At 41.2% G+C, this 13,571-nt stretch overlaps 1 protein-coding gene across 1 annotated transcript in view; it reads left to right on the top strand.

Annotated features, from left to right (window-relative positions):
- The first annotated feature begins 271 nt into the window (after positions 1 to 271).
- The window catches only part of LY75 (lymphocyte antigen 75), a 71,303-nt gene continuing 58,003 nt past the window's right edge, over positions 272 to 13,571 (top strand). The window contains exons 1-2 of the mRNA XM_063116497.1: positions 272 to 641; positions 11,298 to 11,669. Of these exons, the coding sequence (XP_062972567.1) occupies positions 545 to 641; positions 11,298 to 11,669 (469 nt within the window). The 5' untranslated portion in view covers positions 272 to 544. The remainder of the gene's footprint in view (positions 642 to 11,297; positions 11,670 to 13,571) is intronic.

Genomic DNA, 13,571 nt, shown 5'->3' on the forward strand with positions numbered 1-13,571 from the left:
TCTCCATATATACAAATGACACCTGCTGAAATTCCCTTTTCTATGCAACTGTTAAAGATGCAAGAGCCCTGTCCTCCTTTTCATATGGTCACCCTACTATGGGGCGGTAGATAAATGAAATAAATAAATAAATAAATAAGTAAAGGAGGAGAACCGGGCATCTTTCGCTTTCGATCTCTTCTGTTCCCAAGCACGGGGGCAGGGTCATGTTGCGTATAAGCCGAGGGCGTGACAGGAGATGATATATAGTAAAGTCGCCTGCATTTCCTTACGCCGGCAACGCATCATTCGCGGCCTTCCTTCTGCTTGGCGACAACTTACTCTTCAGGAGAGGAAAAAGGCGTGATTGGTCCCGAAGTCTTCACCAATCGGTTGCGCTCAAGCGGTCGTCGGCATCGGAGATCGCACAGCGGGGAATGTAACTAAGAGCCTGGGAAGCGCCCGAGGGCTCCTTGGGGAATCTCTTTGGAAAGGCAAAGCCTGGATCGCGGCCGCCGTCCCGCCTCTGGTCGCTACTGCAACTTTCCCCATCGGCTGCCGGAGGATGAGGAGGACGCCGCGGCGCTTCCTTTCCACCTGCTGGGTGGCTGTGCTGGGCGCCGCCACCCTGTGCTGCTGGGCGCGCCTGGTGGCCTCTTCAGGTAAGGGAGCTGGCTCGCGCGGCCACGCGTTTGCCCCGGGACCGAGACCCCGAGATGGGAGCGGGGCTGAGCAGACCTGGTGAGACGAACCCGACGGGATTCGGTGTTTGCAAGTGCCTGCCAGCGACTGCGCGACCCCGTGGGCTCGGTTGGAAGCTTGTGGCGTGGCTGTGTGCATGAGGAAGAGGGGGCGAGAGGAATCCGTGCGCAAAGTTGTTCAGGGGCGTGCGTGGGGGGGGGGGAGACTTCATGAGGAGGCTTGTGGCCGGTGAAGTACAGTTTTCAGAGGGCGGGAATTTCGGAGGCGAAACCAACACTCTCTCTTGAAGAACCGAAAAGTCCCTAATGGGCATCTCCACAGTGGGTGTAATTTCCCTGAAAGCATCTTTGGTGAGCAGAAAACGGAATTATTTACTCCTTTATGACATATCTATAGCGCCCCTTCCCCCAATGCCCTTTGCTCCTGGAGCCTACAGGCAGAAATTAAACAGTGCAGCCCTGTTTTTCTTGCACTTTCATATTCTGTATGAGAAGAGAAACTTGGAACCGTGACTCAAGATGTTTTTGGCGCCTGACCGTATCTTCTTCCGTGTAAGAGTTCGGACCTGAAATCTGGGAAGTACTGATAAACGCGAGGACACGTGTGCAGTACTTTACCCCTGAGAACTGCATGGACATGGTCCCGAGGACTTGGAGCGAGCGCTACTTGCCCACCAGTAGGGCAAAAGCAACTTCTAGCGTCAAAGCCGGCGCTTACTACCTATTAGCAACAGCAGAATAGGCAGGGCCGCCAAGGGAGGACTTTCGCTTTTGCGGCCATTGCAAAATACGTTTTCACACCCCTTTCTCCAGGAGTCGCTCTGGAGAGCTGCTGTAACAGAATCCTTGCGCGGCATGACTCAGGGGCCACAAGGTTGACCATTCTCCAGTTCCCATTAAGCTTAATGTAAAGAAAAGAGTGCAGTCCGTGGGCGGGAGTAGGGGTAAAAGAGAAAAGCTGAGTTGATTGTTTTGTTTCCCTCCAGGTAACAACGATTTGTCTTGAAGTAGGCTTGACACTCCTCCCCCCCTTACAACAATTGCCTTTTTAAAATGCCTGATAGCCAGAGGTTCAGCAGGCACAACCTTACTCTTACCAATATATTTTCATGTTACTGTACCTGTTTAATTTCTGCCTGTAGTGCAGTGATTAAAGCGAATAGCAACGTAGAGTCTTGTAACACCCAGGAAAGCTTATGCCAGAATATATTATACCCACATTATAATGATCAGCACAATACAATCTATGAAAGTGAAACTTTGCAAAAATCCTAGTAAATTGTTACCTCTTTATTGCTTTGATTCACACGTTCTCTCCCCCCACCCCCACCCCCACCCCCACCCCCAATCTCCAGTGTAGTGGTGCAGCACAGAACGAGCTGTAGAGGAAGCTGCTGTCTGGGCACACTATGGGGAAATAGGGAGGTATTTGTTCAGTTTGTTTAAATCAGAGCAATCAACCAACTCAGCATTAAGAAAGGAGCAAGTGTGGTGGTAAAAACAGATCATGGCCAGCCTTGGCAGTGTTAGGACATGTCCCCATGAGGTATTTGGTTTTTTTTTTTACCAGTGCCGAGATTAAACAGATCTTAATATAAGCCATAAGGCAGTCATAACCATCTCATCCCTTCATGTAAAGAACATTGTTCATAGAATCATAGAATAGTAGAGTTTGAAGGGGCCTAAAAGGCCATCAAGTCCAACCCCCTGCTCAATACAGGAATCCACCCTACAGCATACTTGCAGGGTTCATAGGGTCAAAATAAAAGAACTTCTTGATTAGCAGGAATGATGATATCACCTGCTACCCCCTGTTTCCCTGCTCATTCTGAGTTTAGCAGTAATTTTCATGGTAGTAAAGGAGTGAGAACTGCATGGATTTTTCCAGTAGCACTCTATTGTTCCTTGTAATGCAAAGTATTTTGGGGTGGTTTGGGCTTGAATGGTCAATTGACCCATTAGCTTTACAAAAGACCTGCTCCTGCTGGAGATGAAAACTGCTAGAACTGGTTTGTTGATCTTGATCAAAACAGCTGCATGCATTTGGAGGCTTTCCTTGGGGGCACCTGCTGTTCAAAATGTACCACTACACCACTGCTAAAGTAAGGTTATGCAAAACCTGAGATCTTATTGATATAGGGTGGGATATAAATGTTTTAAATAAATAAATAACCTTGCACAGCCTGGCACCTGGAGGCTTTTTTCTACTTTTGGACTAGCAATAAAGCCCTGGATCTGTAGTGAGCGAAACACCTTCGTGGATATGCCCCAAGGGCTTGTTTGCATATTTTCTAAAAGAAATATTAGTTTTGTAAGAGTTATGGTTCTTGGATGTAATATGTAGCCACCAATGACTGTAGAACTAAGTAGTTTAATGACTGGGTTAATAAGTGTAATAATTCTAAAAAAAAGTGCCTCAAAAATTCAGGTGCAAAAATACTTGGGAGAAACTTGCCGAACTGGTCATTAAACTGGCTCACACTCCCAATCCCAGAGCTGACAATACAGCCAGGTTGCAAAGATAATTGCATGAAGCTATCGCAGATATCCCTATGTTAGAATTTAGGGACCTTTGAAAATCTCCAGGAACCCTTCCTCTGAAAGGGTGAGAAATGCTTTGCATTTTGGCTGTTTTTCAGGGCCTGCTCTCAGTACATGGAATTTGTTCACAGTTTGTTCAGGCTTCCTTCTGTCTGTATCTGTCGCTCCAGATGCATTACAGGTTGTAGCCAGAACCCCAGCCACATACTGATAAGAGGATGAGTGGTTGCTTATTTCTTTCTGACAGGAAGTAACTGGTGCAGCCTGGTAGAACAGGTGCAACCTAGTGGGAAAGGAAGAGTGATTAGAGAGAAAGAAAGAAAGAGGAAATGTGTTGCTCATATATATCAAAATAAGCCCTACAAAGAGATGTTGTAATGCCTTGACTCTGTATAATAAGGAAAACCCAAGGCTTGAATAAATCTCATCCACAGACAGATCTGTGTTTGCCAGAATTGATTCCCATATTTGTAGAAAACTACTCTCTCCTAACATGCATACCTAACAATTCTCGTTAAAAAAAACTTGTATCTGTTATGGGCTTTTTCCGGTGAGCTTAAGTGATGTGGTATTCAGTTACAGATAAGAAAAACAGTCTGGATAATAACAGTCTTGATTTGCTCTGCTGCTCTCTTTTTCTGCATGATGCTGCCAACACTGGCACCAGCTTCAATCCCCTGCTGCTGGAGATATGCCCCAGGTGTCTCTCCTGGCTCAAGGCTGACAACATGGTTATGCACAGCTGCCATAGCAGCAAGCTGTGCTATACTGTGGGCCACTATGTGTAAAATTCTTGCAGCATCTCCTCTAGTCTTAAAAGTGACTAGTTTTTAAAAGGTGGGAAGCAAGAATGAGAAACTGGCACATGCATGTAACATCTGTAGCACAAGTCAGCTCTATCCCTGTTGCAGGTCAAAATGTAGGGTACTTCCTGATGGAGAGCTTCTAGCACTCCCAATCAGAAGACATTGTGCAGCTACCACAAAGTAAATGGTGGGAAAACCCAGGAGGGTTACAAATGGGAGATGATGACATTTGGACACCCTGTAAAATTCTGTGTCTGAAGCACAATAATAGTCTAGTCTAGATGCACCCTCAGGCAGTAGCCAACCAGATGATGATGATAGTTTCGATTTATATAGCAATTCTCCTGATAGTTGAAATTCTTAATAAGCTAAAGCAGCATCTACTCCCAGGCATTTAACCATGTATGATGGGGCACTTACAGCAGCCATCTAGACAGGTCTAGTATTCGATTGAAACTGATTTTAGTTGTCAATATTGTTTTAAGGTTTGTATATTTGTATTTTTATGCTGCATTTTTATATTTTATGAACTGTTGTAAACTGCCCAGAGAGTTTTGGTGATTAGGCTGTATGGAAATGAAATAAAAATAAATATTGTCTACACAGAATTAGCAAGCCAAAAATTGGCTAATTAACTACAGTTCAGCATCATTTGAGCCACTCAGCACTCGCAGATGTAAAATGTTAAACAGACAAGCAGTTCAATAGAGAAAGCAGAGCATCAGGAAGGATTGTGTTAAACCCAATTTGACATGACAGTTCTGATTCTGCTGGTGGGCTACTCCTGTCACACATTAAAGATGCAATCCACTTTCAATCACAATAGGCTTTTTTAATTACTGCCTCTGCTTTCAAATGGATTGGAATCTCATGGTTTTCTACAAAAAGCATGCCTCATGGTAAACAGGGACAGCTCAATTCTTAGTCGTCATTTGAGCAGTTTACATCAGAGCTGGAAACCCCACTTAACAGTTGCTCATGAAATGCTAGTAAATATCAGACACACACTGGATTTTTCAGGGTTAAACTAAATATGGAAACATAGCACATAATATGGTTTCAAAACATAATCGCAATGTAGTAGAACATTGGAGGAGCTCATTCCAGTGGTACAAGCAATAACAGAGAAAACATAGGTTTATGGTAAGAGGTTGGCAGAGTCGTAAAAGGGCCAGATGATGAGCTCTTCAGCACAGGAAAGCGGGAGAGAGAGAGTACTCGGTCTTCAAAAAGTGGGTCCAGTTTTGGGAGCCAAAGCTGACACAGAGCAATAAGGGATATTCAGATTTCAGTGGTAGACTTCGCCAGCTATACCTCAGTAGCAAGTCTCAAGACAAAGTATGAATTGTGAATGGTACCATCTCATCTCAGCCTTGAGCTCATGAAGTGATAAGTGCAAACTAGAAAGTATCACTTTACTCAGATGAAGAGTTCTGTGTGGCATGAAAACTTACATGCCAACAAATTCTAGTAAAGAAAGAAAAAGTCTTTATTCCACCATGCAGTTTAAACGGGGGGGGGGGGGTTGTCTCAGCAACTGCTCCTAGGCATGCATTTGAATGGTAAACTGAGCCAACCAGATCTACCTCAAGCAGGATATAGCACTATAAAACCGGTATGACAGTGGTATATAAGAGCTGGGAGCCACACAAAGCAGGATATAGCTCTATGAAAATGATATATGGTATGTGTCATGGGCCCCAACAGTTGTCAGTGGACTTCAGTACTGCTATAAAGCGGTAGTGTGGCTCCTGCCTCTTATATACTGGTTTCATACCACTTTCATAGTGCTATATCCTGCTTGGTATAGAATGGTCCACTTCAAATTTACGACAAAATAAGTTTATTAATCTCACAGGACTCTTTGTTGTTTGCAGTCTTCTTATGGATTTAATAACTCATTGCCAGAACAGAAGCGAAGGATAGGAATAAAGCAATGGTTTATTCACAATAACTGGATGGATATAAATAGTGCAGCTCCCAAAGATCTCTATTACAGTATTTGTTGTTTAACTTAGTCCTTTGTCTTTTAACCTTTTAAATGGTTTAATACTATAGATGATTTAATTATATTTTAAACTTTTGTATAGTTCTATTTCTTTGTTTTAATTGTATATATTTTAATTTTGTAAAGCCACCTTGACTCCCAGTTTTGGGAAAAGGCAGGGTTATTATTATTATTGATATGGAGTTAGGCATGATAGCAGATTATTCAGAAGGTTAAAATTCCTAATAAGCTAGAGAACTCCAGAAAAAATACTTCAAAATGGGTGACTGAACAACAGAAGTTTAGATTCAATGTAAGGAAAGGGATGCATATGACAATAAAATAAATCTTAAGTTCACATATACATAGTATGCTAGTCACTGAATGCTGGTGGAATAAGTCAGGTGATGGCTTTCTCAATCATGTCCTGTTTGCAAGCTTTTCTGGGCATTTGTGAGCTGGAGTAGTAGTTAAAATCATGAAGTGTGAGCCAAGAAGTTCCCCTCCTCCTCCTCCTTCTTCATTAAATTTATATACTGCTCCATAGCCGAAGCTTTCTGGGTAGTTTACAAAAGTTAAAAACAGTGAACATTAAAAACAAATATAAAAAATGTAAACCATAAAAAGCATAAAATACAAACAAAAGCAGACAATATCAATTTTATCTGAACCATTGGCATTAGGTGAGCTCACTCTTTTGCAATATGGAGATAATATATTACAGATCCATCCCATAATTATCTTACAATTATTTGTAAGATAATTTATCCGAAGTGAAGTGAACCGTTAATGGTAAATACTTCTGTAACAGGCTTAAACATCATGGGATTGAATCCAACGGGCTCAGGATGTGCTTGCTGCTGCTACTACTAGGATAGAGCTGGTTATAGCTATGAATGAATTTCTCCTGGACTTCTGTTTCAAGAGACAACAAGGGTGAAGAGATTTTTATGTGCCAGAGGAAACTGCACTGGTTAAAATAACTCTCTCAGTATTTGTCTTTGTTTACATGAATATCTTCTTCAGAATGGGTTGCCAGCTAGTTACTTTATTGCATGTCTTAAATCTTTTTAAAAATGTAACCTTTTGGCATGTTCTGTTATTTAATATTAATGGAGCAAGCCATTATACTATACACAATGCCAAGGAGAAGATTTTAATCAATTTCTGGCTGTTTCAAAAAGACAGTTAGTTTTGGGAAGCTTTTTAAACCAATGCCATCATCCGTTGCAAAATAGAGCCTATGTTGTATTAAAGCTTTCGGGACAAAGAAGAAATGCAAATATTTGAAAGGCCACCAAATATAAATCAAATGGAATAATTTCATTTCTTATGAAGCAGCTGAAATCCAGGCTGGTAAACTCTTTCCAAGCCCATGTCTTTCTGGAAAGTTAGACGAATGCTGACCTCCTGCTCAGAATTATCTATGAAAGGCTGTGTGTGGGTATAATTTATTTATTCATTTGAGTGTTCAACAACCAGCTCCAGCACTGGGTGACAATCAAATGGAACTTGAATAGGGTATTTCTGCTAAATGCACTAAACACAGCACAATTGTTTTCTTCCAGCAAATTGCTAGAGGCCTGACTCCAGGAAATATGCCATGAGTGGGCTGCAAGTGCACAAACATGCTTTTCTCTAGCAAGGAGCTCATTCAGGCTCATAAAAGTTTGAATAAATATTTCAAGTCCCAGTTAATTGCTAATTTTGATGGTTAATTGCTAATTTTGATGGTTTCAAATAATGTACTGTATGTTCCATAGATTTCTTTAAAAGGACAATTAACATGGTGTTTCAAAAAATACTGATTTACTAATCAAAGAATGTAACACACACACACACACACACACACACACACACACACACTTTGATAGATAAGAACCCAAAGGTCATCTAGAGCTGTTTTTTTTTCCTGTGTACATTTGAAAAATACCAAAACTTTAGCATATATTTCTTAGATATGTGCATCACAATAATAACTTCTATTCCAAAGAAGGTGCCTTGGGCTATTCATGATCATCTGAATCATAGAATCATAGAAAAGCAGAGTTGGAAGGGGCCTACAAGGCCATCGAGTCCAACCCCCTGCTCAATGCAGGAATCCACCCTAAAGCATCCCTGACAGATGCTTGTCCAGCTGCCTCTTGAAGGCCTCTAGTGTGGGAGAGCCCACAACCTCCCTAGGTAACTGATTCCATTGTCGTACTGCTCTAACAGTCAGGAAGTTTTTCCTGATGTCCAGCTGGAATCTGGCTTCCTTTAACTTGAGCCCGTTATTGCGTGTCCTGCACTCTGGGAGGATTGAGAAGAGATCCTGGCCCTCCTCTGTGTGACAACCTTTTAAGTATTTGAAGAGTGCTATCATGTCTCCCCTCAATCTTCTCTTCTCCAGGCTAAACATGCCCAGTTCTTTCAGTCTCTCTTCATAGGGCTTTGTTTCCAGACCCCTGATCATCCTGGTTGCCCTCCTCTGAACACGCTCCAGCTTGTCTGCGTCCTTCTTGAATTGTGAAGCCCAGAACTGGACGCAATACTCTAGATGAGGCCTAACCAGGTCCGAATAGAAAGGAACCAGTACCTCACGTGATTTGGAAGCTATACTTCTATTAATGCAGCCCAAAATAGCATTTGCCTTTCTTGAAGCCATATCGCACTGTTAACTCATATTCAGCTTGCGATCTACAACAATTCCAAGATCCTTCTCGTTTGTAGTATTGCTGAGCCAAGTATCTCCCTTTTTGTAACTGTGCATTTGGTTTCTATTTCCTAAATGTAGAACTTGGCATTTATCCCTATTAAATTTCATTCTGTTGTTTTCAGCCAGCACTCCAGCCTATCAAGATCACTTTGAAGTTTGTTTCTGTCTTCCAGGGTATTAGCTATCCCACCCAATTTTGTGTCATCTGCAAATTTGATAAGCGTTCCCTGCACCTCCTCATCCAAATCATTAATAAAAATGTTGAAGAGCACTAGGCCCAGGACTGAGCCCTGCGGTACCCCACTCATTGCCTCTCCCCAGTTTTAGAAGGTTCCATTGATAAGTACTCTTTAAGTCCGATTCTGTAGCCAACTGTGAATCCACCTAATAGTTGTTCCATTTAGCCCGCTTTTAGCTAGTTTGTTAATCAGAATATCATGGGGCACTTTGTCGAAAGCTTTGCTGAAGTCAAGATATATGACGTCCACAGCATTCCCACAGTCCACAGGGGAGGTTACCCAATCAAAAAATGAGATCAAATTAGTCTGACAGGATTTGTTCCTTATAAATCCATGTTGGCTTCTAGTAATCACTGCATTGATTTCAAGGTGTTTACAGGTTGACTTCTTTATAATCTGCTCTAGAATTTTCCCAGGGATGGATGTCAGACTGACTGGTCTGTAGTTCCCAGGTTCCTCCTTTTTACCCTTTTTGAAGATAGGGACAACGTTAGCCCTCCTCCAGTCATCCGGCACCTCACCCGTCTTCTATGATTTTGCAAAGATAATAGACAAAGGTTCTGAGAGTTCTTCCGCTAGCTCCTTCATTACTCTTGGATGCAGTTCATCGGGCCCTGGAGATTTGAACTCATTCAAGTTACCTTAGAGTCTACAACATATATTCAGACATACTTCTGTAGAATATTATAAAAAGACAGTGTCTTTTATGTAGCATTAGAAGTGTTAATAGATCTAAACTCCAAAAAGACTAGTTTATGGAACTAGGTAAGTTACTAGTTTGTGCTACATTAAAAAGTCTTCCACTTAATTTTAAGTTGGATTGGACTTTTATTGAGCAGGCTTTTTAAAAAAACAATAATTAAAAGTTCTGATAATTACATAAACGGGTACAAATACAAACTTTCTAACCTATACATTTTATTCCAATAAACAATGAAAGGATATAATTTCATAAGAAAAATAGATTCCATATGCTTTGTCCATTTCGTGGATGGATCACATTTATCATTTTATCTTGGATCAGGGTTAAATAGCAAAATTACCTTACACTGCAATCAAGCAGTAAAATCTGGTTTCAGTTTAACTTGCTTCAAAGTTAGTGTGTTTAGGATTGCATCCTAATGAACTGGATGAGATTTAATAAATTGAAGCTCAATCTAGGCAAGACAGAAGTAGCGTTAGTGGGCCATTTGTCGCCCCAGGTGAGTCGTGTTCATTTTCTCCCTATAGGATCAGCTTACACTCCCCCCTAAAGATCAGGTTCACAGTTTGGGGGTACTGTTTGATCCAGCATTGTCATTAAAAGCACAAGTGGCTTTAAGGGACTAGTATCAGTTTGGGTTGATATGTCAACTGAGACTTTACCTGGATGGAGATGGCCTGGCTTCAGTTACCCATGGGCAGAATCCATTACTGGCTAGCAAGAATGACCACTGGTGCAATGATAAAGTAATGCTTGGTAGCACAACTCAAAGTACCACTTCCAGAATGGGAAAAGTCAGCAGTGCTCCCTTGCCCCATTCTGGGATTAGTTTCCAGTTATGCTAGTGAGTGCTACTTTCCCATTGTGTTAGCACTTTTTCCTGCAAGTGAAGCAGCAGTATTGGATGCTGCCCTGTATTCTGGTAATCTCCCTTTGGATTACTGTAATGTGTTATACGTAAGGTTGCCTTTGGAAGCCATCCAGAAACTTCAACAATTCCAAAATAGGACGGCAAGATTGGGGACTGGACAATTTGAACATAATATGTCAGTGCATTATCATCTGCACTACCTCTCAGCCTGTTTTGGGGGGCAATTCAAAGTGCTGCTTTTTTTATTTTCAGAGCCCTTAATGGCTTGAGACCAAGTTATCTGAAGGATCATCTCCCACCTGTACCTATTTAGACCCTAAAATCATTTTCAGAGGCCCTTCTCTGGGTGTCCCCACCAAGTGATGTACAACAGGTGGATACTGGGAAAAGGATATTTTTGGTGATGGCATCCCTGTTATGAATGCCTTCTCCAGAGACACTCACCTCTTTTTCTTAAACTCTTTTTCTAAATTTCTGGAGTTTTGATCCACTATATTTTAGATTTGCTGTTATGTTATTTATTTTTTTACTGGTTTGTTATTGCATGTTAATGTTTTATTATTGTAAGCTGCATAGAGAACATTGTTATTGGATGACATACAAATACTGTAAATAAATTAAATAGAAATCCTTATAGTCATTGAGGAAGCTCTTCTGTTGCACAAGAACTTTGACCACTATAAACTACTGATAGAACTTTCCAGTAAGCATTCTGTAACATGCTTCCATTATAATATTGTGTCTTCAAAAGCATATGCCTCTTTCTATGCAGAAAATACTGCCTTCACCATCCGCCATGAAGAAGCCAATAAGTGCATCCAAGTTAAAAACCAGCAGATAATAGCAGGAGATTGCCAAGAGACAAAAGAGAACTTATGGACGTGGGTCTCCAAACATCGCCTTTTTAATTTGGGATCCCAAAAGTGCCTTGGATTGGATACCACCAAATCCCAGAATTCCTTGAAAATAGTGAATTGTGACTCAGACATTACACTGTGGTGGCGATGTGCTGATGCCTCAATACTTACTGAATCTGAGAAGAAGCTGACCTTAAAGAATGGAATTGTGTCTACAAGCATAGACTCTTCCGATATCTGGCGAAGAAGCAATTCCAGCGATTTTATTTGTAAACTTCCATACCATGGTATGTATGTTCTTTGTGTCATTTTTTTATTGGGAGAAAGTAAGGATTAGAACATAGGTTTCATTTAGTATATATGTGGGTAAATGCTGACTTGCAAGGAGTTTGAAATTAAGGGCTGCTTCACAAATTAAACAATTCAAACTGAGTTTGCCATCAAGTAAGCATTAAACAGTGAGTTGCAGACATTCACAGCTCATTCACAGTTCATTAACATGCATGTTTAGAATTTTATTTTATTTTATTTTATTGCATTCATGCTTTACATTATTAGGTGTACACTTAAAGCATCCTAGGCATTGACCTAACAAATGCAATGTGTGAAATGGCACGGAGTCTGCTGAATAAAGTGATATAATGATAATAATAATTAATAAAAATGAAGGGCTGGGATTCAGATGGTTCTGTGGATGTTCTTCTACCTATACGCCTTTTGAAATGTTGTTTCAGAGCAAGGGTGCACTATTTGGGGCGAAAGACCTCCCCCATGCCCACCGTGAGCCAGGTGATGCCAGTGGATGTGGCTTCGCCCACTGATATCATGACCGCACCCATTTTCACTTACTCCATGTCCCCTCCTCAGCATAGAGAAAAGCACTCAGCCAGCACTGAGCATCCTAAGAAGCTGGCAGGAGCTTTTGAGTTCTGTTTCCTAGGATGCTCCAGAGACACTCTAGGCACAAGCCCTTTATGGCAAGAAGTACAGAGCCTGTTTCTAGAGCATTCCCACCGCCCCTGGCAATGATTTGGGGGCTGTCAGACAAGGCTTGGGGGACTGCACTTTTTGCGTCCTGGCTTAGTGTGATGTCTGTGAATGTGTTCTGCAAGTGGTTTTTTTGATATTGACTTATAAGAATGTTGATTTTTAGTGGGTAACTAGTGACCTAGTCGGACATTAGGAAAGAACCAGCTGCAGTGGATTTCAGAAGCACTTCATTCTTCTTTATTTGTGATGGGAAGAGATTGTAAGGTTTCTCTTTTGGTTTTGAATAAATTGTTAGCTACTTGTTCTGTCCAAACTCGGGAAACTGTTGATATTGTAACTGTGGCTAGTTCCAACAGAAGAGGATCAAACCATGTTTTCAGATGATTTATTTGTTTTATTTAACTATGTTTACAGATCCTGGTTTACAATAAGCCACATTCCTAAGTTTGGACGTAATGGGAAATTACAGTTTATTCAAAACCAAATGTGAAAGCTTTCAATCTCTTATCCTGATGCACAGGGAAGTGCATGAACCCAAGATTCAGTATGACTAGTTCTAAAATCTTAATCATAGTTTGTCCTAGGTTCTTCTTCATGGTCTCTGTGGTTTTATCGCCCCGTCTAACCATGCCCTTAATCGTGACTAACACAACTCCTTTTGATTTATTAAATGCAACTAAAGCCTAAGTAACTTAGTTTGGATACAGCCCAACGTTATAGTTTCACAATAATAGCTGTTCACTATATTGGTTGTAAGTAGCATATGTATTAAGCCTGATGATAAATTATCATCTTTGTCTCCTCATGACACGAATGCCTTAAAAATAGTTGATTCAGTCAACTGACCTAATGTTTTTTGACAAGTCAAATACTCAACTCTCATGTTAGCACGTATCAGTTTTACAGATGAGGAGCTGGTAATCTGAGAAAAGGTGGCTTGCGCAAGCTCACACATGGCTGATCTAGGATTTCAAGTGAAGTTGCCGAGATCCAGTTGCAACACTCTGTGCTCTGCAGCATGTTTGTGAGACTTGCACTTGATCCTACTGATGATTTTTTTTATTAAGAAATTAGTTGTGGCTGCAGTCCTGAATGCACTTACCTGAGAGTAAGCCCACTGAACTCAATGGGACTTGCTTTTGAATTGCAAGATGCAGTTTGTAAACCAGGCCAGTAGATCCTCAGGAGTGACAGAAGCT

The sequence above is a fragment of the Elgaria multicarinata genome, chromosome 2 (genome assembly GCF_023053635.1).
Source record: "Elgaria multicarinata webbii isolate HBS135686 ecotype San Diego chromosome 2, rElgMul1.1.pri, whole genome shotgun sequence".
NCBI lineage: Eukaryota > Metazoa > Chordata > Lepidosauria > Squamata > Anguidae > Elgaria > Elgaria multicarinata.